This window comes from Gregarina niphandrodes, assembly GCF_000223845.1.
Source record: "Gregarina niphandrodes unplaced genomic scaffold scaffold00009, whole genome shotgun sequence".
Taxonomy (NCBI): Eukaryota; Apicomplexa; class Conoidasida; order Eugregarinorida; family Gregarinidae; genus Gregarina; species Gregarina niphandrodes.
Genome location: NW_011646046.1, coordinates 237,745 through 248,432, shown reverse-complemented (window position 1 = coordinate 248,432; position 10,688 = coordinate 237,745). Strand labels below are relative to the sequence as shown.

Here is a 10,688-nt window from a genome sequence, read left to right as displayed (position 1 = left end):
CGGATGGGTGACAATAGAGTCGATTGGCGAAGACCCCTTCCGGAGTAGTGAACGACACATACACAACGTAGGGCTGGCATATCCCGGATTGGACGACGGTGAAATGAACCGCTGTCGTCAATATTACGGATACCCCTGTGAGCCGCGCATTTCAGGGCCAGATTGTTATTGCCCTGAGGCGACATTTTGGGCCGATGTCACGACTCCATCGGGCAAGTCAATTCGATGGGGAAAGATCAATCACGTCAATACCTACGCGGAAGATCTGCTACGGTATTATAGCGTATTTAAGAGACCAGGGTACAACGTGACACAGTGCGATTTTCGATGCAGGAGATTACAACACAGAAGTTTTAACGATGCTTTACATGACATCAAGCTGACGTTTTACAATGGGCCCCTTGCCACGGAGCCGCCCATGAATAAATCACGTTGCCTCGATAGTCTCTTCTTGTAGCCGGATTTTTTATTTCCTCAGACGACAACTCCAGTCCAATTCTTAGGAGCATGTTCTGTAGTCGCAGGTTCTGGTAGATCGGAACGTTCTGAAGGGTGTCGGCCAGCATCTGAAATTGGGATTTAGCAGTTCTGGTGTGGTCTTTGATTTGGCTAAGGTATTCTTGATGAGCATATAAGCCCCTTGGGCTTCATTGGAGTTAGCATAGCGGGTAGCGGAATCGATGCGGTTATCAGCTTGTTTAGTATCAGTCCTGCGACTGTGTTGGAGGAGCCTAGGTATAGTTTCAGAGGTTCTCCGGAAGATGCGGAGAAGGTCTTTTGTGGTTTTGTAGTTAACGCTTTGATTGTAAGTATATCGGTATCTTTAACCTTGTTGGTTAGTAGCTTTCTTATGGTGAATTGTTGGCTTTCGGTCAATGTGTGTTTATAGCGAGGCGAGCCGTTTGCGTCTTTGCCGGCTCAGCACGCCCCCGCAAGTGAAGGGAGGCAGAAGTCCACTAAAGATGCGTCACTCCTCGTCTGGAGTGGCACCCTGCCGTTGTCGTTTGCGACTGTCTTCCTTGTCCAACTCCAGGTTTCTCTGATCCTCCACGTACTGTTCCGTGAGCCAGCGATGCAGCGGGTCCTTGCTCACCGCGAACCTCCGTGCCTGGTCCTTGTGCGCCGGACCGTCCTGCCAGGGGCGTCGCACCTCTCGGCGCTGACCTGCGTTCGTGCAACCTCCGTAATCCGCATGGGTAACGACCATCTAGCCGGGACCCACGTGGGAGCTAATGGTCCTCCTCGCGCTCCTGCCTGCAACCCTGGCTCCATTGTCACGACTACGGTGTCCCCAACGGGCCGCCCGGTTTCGCTGCCGCGTCTCCTCGTGGGGCGTCCCGGCCAACTTCTACCGCAGCTACCATAGATTCCTTTGCCCTTCCTGCCAAAGCGCGCAGAGCCCGGATCGGAGCGCCTGGTGAGAAGCTCCGTTTATGCCATTCCCCTGCGGTCTGAAAGTACGATGCGTGGAATTCCGAAAGGCACCACCCAGCCTCGGTAGAATATCTTGACCGTCTGCCGTGTTGCCACTAGGCTCGGGATCCACAGCCATCAGTACCCACCAGTTCTGACCACCGAGATTGAGAGGTCCAACGTGGTCCAACGACACCAAATCCAAAACAACGGCAGCATCGAGGTTGCCTCCCGGCATGGGACAGGTAATCGGAGCTCGACGGCGTTCGCGTGCACACACGAGGCAGTCCTTAACCGTCTGTGCTACGTCCGCAGCCAAGCCCGGCCAGTAGTATAGGCCCATCACTCGTTTCCTGGTCTTGAACCCGCCCATGTGACCGCTCGACCCAGAGTTAAACAACACGATAACTCTGGTACGCAGTGACTCAGGCACATACACCTTCCTGAGGCCGTATGTCGACACCACTTGCCGTCCTTCCGAACCCCTACGATCCACTCCGGGGGCATTGACTTGTACGCCGCCACGAAGTTTCGGCCGGTTCGCGAGAACTAGTGCCCCTACATGTGCAACCACCGCGCCCCCAAGGGCCATCTGTTCCACACGCGAGTCATCGTCTCGTCTCGTGCGGCGTGGCGCAACAATCAGCCAGGCCCACCGAAACACTTTCCCTTTGTCCACCACCGTCAGGTAGCAGAGAAATGAGAAAGAGCGACGTAGTCAGCCCACTTGTCTATAGCCCACTCGACCAGCAAAGAGCTCTCTTTCACGGGTGTCCACTTACATTCGGCAGCGGTAAACTTCTTGGACGCAAACTCCAGAGGCACCTCACGTCCCCCTTGGCTCTGCTTCAGACTGCGCCAATCCCCAACACCGACGCATCCGTCTCAATGGTATAGGGCTGGCCAGGCTCTGGTGTGTATAGTAACGCGGCCTCGACTACTGCCTCCTTCTGAGCCTTGAAGGCATCAGCTTGTCTAGGCCCCCAATCAAACACCGTCCCCTTCTTCAGCAGGTTAAACAAAGGCGCCGTATATTCGGCAAATCTCCGGATGAAAGGCCTCAAGCAACCAACTAGCCCAAGGAAACTCTGCAAGCTGCGCTTGTCGCTACAGGCCGCAGCGTTCTTAAGAGCATCGATCTCCTTCGCCTGACACCTCTTGCCGTCCTTGACAGTGACGTGTCCCAGATACCTCACCTCGCTCTTAAACCATTCACTCTCATCGAGTCTCGGGTAAAATCCGTTCGCCCTGCACAACCACAAGATCTTTTCTATCCTGTCTAGCATCCCGGCTTCGCCGTCCATCGCTACGACAATATCGCGTAACAGAGCGTGCTACTGCCCAGCACCTCCTCAAAAGACGCGTCCATAGCGCGCTGAAATTCCGCCGGTGGGTTCTTAATCCCGAAAGGTATCACATTAAACTCAAAAAGCCCAAATGACGTGACGAACGCAGTAAGATGCTTACCTCACCGATGGGTACATTCCAGAAACCCGACGACATGTCAAGCGTACAGCAAATACGATGGCCCGCCGCAGTCCTTAAGTGATCCCAGACCTGCGCCACCTTAACGCGACTCCCCTCCACAACTTTGTGCGTAGTGTGCCACCCATGTGCCCCGTCTCTTCCTCAAAGAGGCGCTCCTGTTTGTCGAAGTTGCGTTTTACAGCTTCCTCTAGCTTCGGGCTTTCCGGCTAGCCTCAATCTGTCCACTTCTCTGCGCTTGGCAGCCAGAATCAATGCCTTGGCCCCAACTCCCCCTGGCGCTAGGAAATGCGCCATCTCTCCCGCCCCTAAGAGGTTGGGGATCTGGGGTTGATCATGTACGACGAAACGCACTGCCTTCTTCCGGCCATTGATCTCAACCTCCGCGTGTTTCGTCACCGGCAGGCGATCCGTACCAATCACCGTGACTATCTCCTCAGTCACCGGTGACAACGCGACCCCTGCCTTCTCACAGTCATCCCTTCTCAAAATACACATGCCTGTATCCTTATTGAATTCCAACTCGACCCCCTTGACGACGGCCTTCAACAAAAAATCCGGGCTCGTTCCCTTGGCCAACGCATCTGGATCACAGCGTCTTTGCCGGCTCACTGTGATCACAGCCTCTCATCTTTCGGGGCAGGTACACGGAGTGGCTTCGCATCCGCATTTTTTTGATTAACCGTTTTCGGTGCATGAACAAATCGCGCAGAACTATCGAGTCAGTCGGACGGTTTATGCGCGATGATGTTGTTCTTAGAATACTAGGCACAGATGGCGCACTTTTGGATGATGAGATTGCCGTACAAACTCCTTGGACCGTGGTTGTCAGAACAATTCATACATGTTCCTGTAAGTCTTAGTGACGCCATGATGTCCGCCGCGCTCTCACACAAGCAGCCAGTCGGAACGCGCGATTTTCTTTATTAACGTGTCGGCAAAAAAGAAAATTCTTTTTGGGGGTATTTTTTAATGAAGTGCTTGCTGGGTGTTGAGGGTCCTCGCAGCGCTGAGGGCTTGAGCCGTGGGTGGGCCATGCTGGGCAGAGTCATAATGACTTTTGGAGTGAACGACAAGCGCGTGGATTTTGTGCAGGCCTTTCAGTCGTTGCCAGTTGATGGCAATCTTGGTAGACTGTTGGTGGATGCCTGTCGATTGTTTGAGGACATGCCGGATGTAGTAGTTGGGTTGGAGAATGAGGTGCACGATGACTTGTCGGATGAAGCCCTGAAAGAGTTGCACGCCGAATTCAATGCCGGGACGGACTTTTGTTTCCACGTGTTAAAAACGGTTCGTGATTGCGCGTTTGTCTTGGACCAAGTCATGTGTGAACAGTTCACAAAACATGACGCAAGATTGATTCGTTGGCTGGACCGCTTTGACTACCAAGTGGAGCAAGACGAGTGCGTTTTTATGTTTGATAGAGGCCGCCGTGGATACCCTCGCCTATCTCGAGAAAGGCGTGAAAAACGATTGGATGAGTGGCGAGCACGATTGGTTCGCCGCGTTTCGAAGTATGAAAAGGCCAAAAAAAAGTGGATCGAGGCGAAGGAAGAAATCGTGAAGGAAGAAATCGTGAAGGAAGAAAACACGGTGGACAACTACATACTCGATCCAGAAGAGGAGTACGACTCTGACGACTCCGATGACGGTGCAGAAGGTATGAGATTGTGGTTGTACGGTTCGCATTTACGCACAGAGAACAGGATACCGAAGGAGTCAAAGTTCGTCTTGCGCAAACTCATCAGGTATCCATTCAATAAGACTGAGCACATCAAAACTTGCAGCATTCCGTTTTACAGTCCCGCTCTTCCACAGAACGTTGTGGACCCGAACGCGTGGACTAAGGCGGAAGTCGCACTGGACAATTTGGCTCCCACCCACAGACCGACCGAGGCAGAGGCTGAATGCGGTGTGTGGAAGGCATCAGAACCACTGTCCAATTTCGCCACGAAGCAGATGCTTCATGGCCTAGATTCAATGGCTGACCTTGTCTTACGCGGATAGGGCTCACTTGACCACTAGCTCTTTTTTTTTGTCTTTGACTTGTTTTTTGACGTCAGATTATGCTCTTTCTCCAAGCACTTTTCCGCGAACGACTTGATGGTCCCTCAGACGGCGCTTTTCTGTTGGCCTTGAGCCACCCCCACCTGATGTGTCACGAACTTGTGCTGTCTTGTGTCCCAAACGTGTGTCCTGTTTTTGGTGTTCATAAAGACGGTCGCGCAAGAAACGAAAATCTTTACGCATCTGGAACAAATCTTTCGCGATAATAAGCTCACAACCAACAATACCAGATACACCGGCTAGCTAACGGCTTCCCGCGAGCTAGACGTTATGACCGAGCGCGAGTCCACTGTTGTGTGTTGCTACAGTAGGGACTATCGTAGGGACTTGGCTGGAGAAGGTGATGGGTTCAAATCCATCCGTCGCAAACGATATCAGGTTCGGTGCCGCCGTATTCAAGACGAAGGTGAGTTGGTCCAGCGAAAGTGAGTCCATGGTCAATAGTTGCGTGCTCGTTTAGTTCTCCCCTTTCGTTTGGTGGGTGCTGGAAGAAAGACTGATTGGGGTGGCAAGTATGCACCCAAAATTGGGTCTTGGCAGCGGCTCTCGGCCAGTAAATCGATTGTGGAAAGGCTTGCCCGTAGTCTCGCAGTTTCCGTGCAAAGGGACCCGCCATCCTCCGGACCAAATGCGCCGCCAAGATTCCTCTTTGAGCATGGAGATTATCAGGAAGATGCTCAGTCGCCCAATTAGCCAAGGCACTAAGGGAGTCACACAGGGCGGAAGCAGGGACCTTTTCATTCAGTGCTGACCTCGCCAGTTGGATCATGGTGCATTCCGCGAAGTTCAACTTCATAGACTGCGTCTCCAACCGGTGCTTCACGTCGGGAGGAACGGCCGCTAACAAATCCAAAAGCGTTTGCCGCCCTCCGACCAGAACCGCGCACTTAGTGTGGACTATCTCGCACCCAGCAGTGCTAGATATGTCACCCTTACTGTCCACGAGCACAGCCAACAGGTTTTCGAAGCCGAACCCGATGGCAGTTGCTCTTGCCGTCCTCATCCGCAAATTTAATTTCTCGGAAAGGGCTGTGCGGTCTGGGTGCAGTACCGATGCCGTTCAATATCAAGACGGACGGTGGTCGCTAGATCCATCCATCACAAGTCAAATTAGTTGCGCTACCGCCGTTATTAGGGTAAGGTTCGCTACCGCCGTAATCAAGGTTAATGTGAGCTGACCCGCGGTCCATTGGCTTGAAGAAGGATCCATCAGGTTCGCGTGACTGAATCCAGAACTGGATTTCGGCTGGGGCGAGAACCTGCGGCATAGTTCTTCGGTAGCCCTCTATTCTCTGAGCATACGGTCCGGCAATCCTTTCTCTCAACTGCCGTATTAAGACTTCGGCCTGAGCATCGCTCAGGGCATCAACTGGATGTTGTGCAATCGCACTATGAGCCATGATAGTCACGAGATAGCATAGCGTGTAATCCGAAACCTTTTCGTTCAATTCTGAGTTAGCCAGCTGGACCATGTTACAATCTTTCCACTCCAGCAACATTGATTTCGTCTTGAATCGGTGCTTAACATCTGGTGTAACTGCCGCCAACAAATCCACATACGCATCGTCCCGCCGAGGACTCCACCCCTCTCCTACCGAACACTTCATGTGGATAATCTCACACCCATCGATACTAGACATGCTACCTGTGCTGTCAATCAACAAAGCCAACAGGCTTTCACCACATTTCAAACCACGCCCTCTTGCTGTCCTCATGCTCGCGAAATTTGTTTTTTTTCATCTGCGCTACGGTTACAATGTTCGTCTCGTTTTCGTTCACCGGGAACCTTATGGACAGACGTGGCTACACTCTATAGCTGGCTCTCTCTTGATCTGGAACTACCGCTTGCATCCCAACGTTGTGAGGATGTCTTGTTCGTGGTATGTGAGAGAGTGTGCCAGCAATAAATTCAATTTCCACAATTGCCCGGAGTTAGTAACTGGGGGGTGATAGTAAGCTGGGGTCGATGGATATGACCGCGCGAATGACTGTGCCGGAGTAGGTCCGGGTTGTGCGGATTCAAAAACAACAGGTGAAGACGAACCGGTGTACCAAAGGAGAGGAGGAAAGGACCAATAACCTCTAGCTAGAAGAAGGTGTGCACAGCGTCCTGAGCCGATGCTTGCGGACGACGGCAGAGTAGTTCACCGGTCGTCTGGTCGTGACATTGTCTGCTGAATGGCCTAATCAAAACCGTGTTGCCGCCAGTTGGACCATGTTGCATTCCGGGAACCTTTTCTGGCCAAGTAGCGGGTTGTGAATTTTTAGGTTAGGTTGGCTTGGTCGGTGAGGAAAGGGGGAGGGGTTATTTAATGAAGTAAACATTTCGGTGGCTACATTTTGATGAGAGGAGTGGCAAAATGTTCTTGATGTCGATCCACATTCTCGTGTTTGCCTTACAGGCGGCGGTCTTGGATTTTCTATTACTAGGTACGCCGTTAGCAAGTGAACGTAACTGTGGTAGATTTGACTGGTTGGTATGGATGGCTATTTGTGGTAATGGATGCGATAATCTGTTTGCATCTGTTGCGAGGATTTCACGAGACGGCTCCGGCGACGAGGGGAGTGTTGGAGTGGATGTTATATACGGTTTCATTTACCGTCAAGTTATGCATCTTTTACTTTGTTGTGTTTGAAGGTCGTTTGGAGCAAAACCTTACCTACTATAGTGCACTGGGTGGTATCGGTTACGACGTGAGTGCAGAGGTTATGGTGTTGGCGAAGTCCTACGCGTTCTGCATTATGGTCTATCTCGCACCACTCTTATTTGCGTTCTGGGTGGGGAGGGGGTCGAAGGAAGTGTTTGAGTACTCAAATTACAAGGTCACGATTGAGTCTCTGATTTACTGTGATATTGCGCTGCATGTCATTTTGGATCTAGTCGACTGCTGTACAGCGTTCAGGTTTTCCACGTTAATTTATGACTTCCGCGGCCGTCACCCGCGCCTGGAGACCGCTAACGGAGTGGTCATGGCGCTGGGAATCCTCTGCCACTCGCTGTCGCTGCCTTCCTTCTCCAGCAGCTCCTTCGAAGCGGATACGGCGCCGTCCAAGTCCGCACAAGTGGAAGCAGTCGAGCGCAAGGACGTGTACCTCACCCGCAAGTTCGTTGCCCTCACCTCTGTGCTCGTTATCGACGTCCCCATGATCATTATTCGTGTCCTCTTCTGGAAACACGGCTACGGCTTCCAGGTCTTTCTCTTCAAAAATGTCATCTCAATCCCGCTCTCCATCTTTCGACTCAACTACACCACCTACCGTGCGGCCACCGCCATCGACCAGCCGCGCCCTGAAGACTTCCCCGGCAAAAGCGATGTGGTACGAACCAACCTGCCCTCCGGCTCCGGCCCCCAATGGAATGCAAACACAATCCCGAAACCCTCAGACGCCCTCGGTCTCGGTGCCGACCTCAACCGCCTAAACGATCTTCGTCTTGGCGACCCGCGACTAGAAGCACTGGGAGGCGGGGGGGACCACCTGGGTGGGGTGGGAGAACACCTAGGTGCTACGGACGCGGTGCTGACCAGTGTTTTGCACCGGCTTTACGCAGACGACCAGCTGCGGGAGAACGACTGGAAGGCAATCGAGAAGAACCTATTGGACTGTAGCCGCATCAACAAACCGCTTTTCCCGGTACGGACGGCGTCGATGCAGCGTGTGATAGTCAAGATCATGCAATGTGCGACTGCTGGCGGTCGGCACAGCATTGGCGAGCGCCTGGACGCGGGTCTGGTTCTGCCGTACTGGAAAGTTACCCGTCTGGCGGCGGGGCTCTTGGTGCACTGGGCCTGCCAGATTACTGCGGTGGGCATTCTCTCCTTTTGGACTACCGATAGCATTTACTGCGTCGAGGCGGACTGCAGCGTAATCACCTTCCGCTTCTGGCGAGACCCGTATGACTCCTCCTGGGCAGCGCTCAGCATCCTTGCTCTGAGCGCCGGCACAGTCAACTTTCTGGCCCACGTGGGCACGGTCAAGTAAGCGCACCCGCGCCCTCTACTAGTCAGCCTATTCCAGTCCACGCACACGTGTTTCCACGCACACGTGTTTCCACGTGTTTCTGTTCCAAGTTTCTTTGTTGTAGTGTGTTGGATTCGTTGTTTACTTCTGCTTTGTACATGTTGCGGAGTTTCAGTTTGTGGTGGAGTATTTGGACGTTCCGTAAGCTGAATGTGTTCGACATTGATGAGGCGGTCTATTCGATTTTTGGCGCGCGACCATTCGGGTCTTTGAGTCTGGATGGCGCCACATTATTCGTAGTATGTGGTGTGCCAGTGGTGGTGAGTCTGATGCAGGGGTTGTTCTTTGTGCAATCGGCATTTCTATCTCGGAAGTTCATGTATTACGCGTTACAGCCGCATAGTCGAGTGGCTAGGCGACTTGCAAGTAGTGGACGGGGCCGAGATGCGGAGCCAAAGACGGACGAGTGTGGGTGGATCTCAACCTCGTCGATTCTTTCGTTCCTCGTATGCAAAAATCATATCGCACCTGTCGACCATCACCAACTACTCATAGGACCCAATGTAATCCGTGGTGTCCGTCTGTGCGATATGCTCCTGGTTTCAGACTGGATGGCGCTCCTCATCGCTGTCTGCATCCGCGCAGTGGCCACACTCCTCTACGGATACGATACTAGTCGCTCTGACACCAGTCTATGGATATTCCTAATCAACGTCCTCTATCTAACCTTCGAAATCATATACATTCTACTCACACAAACCGTCCGCCTTCTCAGCATCAGACGTTTCCAAATCAAAGCATTGTATACTGACATTGTTACCCAATGGACAAAACAAAACGAGACTCTTACACATGAGAACAAAATGGCCACCCTCGCTCAGGTCCTCGTTCGATACAGACGAGAGGCCTTCTTAACCAGTCCCGGCGAGATCCTGCCACCCCTCTTATAACCTTCCGCTTCACTCGTGCATAATCCATGCATAGTTACGTTCGATTTGTGGCTGCCGATGCACTTGGTCGCATCTCGGTTTGCCTTCCTTGCAAACCCCGTCACATCAACCTGCTTCATCCCCGGCAGGAGCATACCTGTCGGCGTTGGCAAGTCGTCCCCAAATGGGTAGGACTCGCTGTCGTCTACCAAACGCCGTTTTTGCAAGCATAAAAGAAACCTTAAGGCGCCTGTGGGGAGGTAGTTTATGAAGAATGCCATCGAACGAGCCCCATGCTGGAGGCAAGCTACCCGAGGGAGGGCGAAGTATGCAACACAGGTGGTACCACACATTGAATATAGCGGAGCACGCAAAGAGACTCGCATCCGATTCAGGATTTCGTTCATCTTCACGGCACTCCCTTGAGCTCGCGGCTCCATTCAAAAGTTGTTTCCAACAACTAGTTGACCTTTAAGGGGGTTGGCCGTCAAGAACCGGTAGGCTGTTGTAAGGGACCAGTCCTCGAATTCCACCGGTGATTCAGGCGGGCGGGACGTCGTCTACTGGGTCAACGGGCTTGGCGCAGATGAGCTTGAACCGTCTTGGCAGGATCTTCGGAAGGTGTCTACGAGCTGGACCTTATTGATCATCTGGGTACTTCTCTAGTCCGCCCTCACGATTGAAGCCTTTTCCAACGATGGTATCCGGGCAGTCTGACGACATCTCTTGGCTACAGCTAGAGACGCCCAAGAACCGACCTTGTCACACCGTCGATTCAGGATTGGGTCATCTTCATGGCCCTCCCCGGATCGGACGGTTGCGCCGACTTTGGAT

The 10,688-nt window shown here is 52.7% G+C and overlaps 3 protein-coding genes across 3 annotated transcripts; 2 read left to right on the top strand and 1 right to left on the bottom strand.

Annotated features, from left to right (window-relative positions):
• Positions 1-2,261: 2,261 nt before the first annotated feature.
• On the bottom strand, positions 2,262-2,916 carry GNI_061690 (putative gag-pol polyprotein; the record flags this gene model as incomplete). Its single annotated transcript, XM_011136257.1, has 3 exons — positions 2,262-2,719; positions 2,752-2,836; positions 2,881-2,916. 3 exons carry the CDS (start codon positions 2,914-2,916, stop codon positions 2,262-2,264), a joined length of 579 nt encoding a protein of 192 aa, XP_011134559.1.
• Positions 2,917-3,951: 1,035 nt separating this feature from the next.
• On the top strand, positions 3,952-4,905 carry GNI_061680 (hypothetical protein; the record flags this gene model as incomplete). Its single annotated transcript, XM_011136256.1, has 1 exon — positions 3,952-4,905. One exon carries the CDS (start codon positions 3,952-3,954, stop codon positions 4,903-4,905), a length of 954 nt encoding a protein of 317 aa, XP_011134558.1.
• Positions 4,906-7,464: 2,559 nt separating this feature from the next.
• Positions 7,465-9,875, top strand: GNI_061670 (putative transmembrane protein; the record flags this gene model as incomplete). The annotated part of the gene is made up of 2 exons (XM_011136255.1): positions 7,465-8,942; positions 9,050-9,875. The coding sequence occupies 2 exons, from the start codon at positions 7,465-7,467 to the stop codon at positions 9,873-9,875; spliced, it is 2,304 nt and encodes a 767-aa protein (XP_011134557.1).
• Positions 9,876-10,688: the final 813 nt, after the last annotated feature.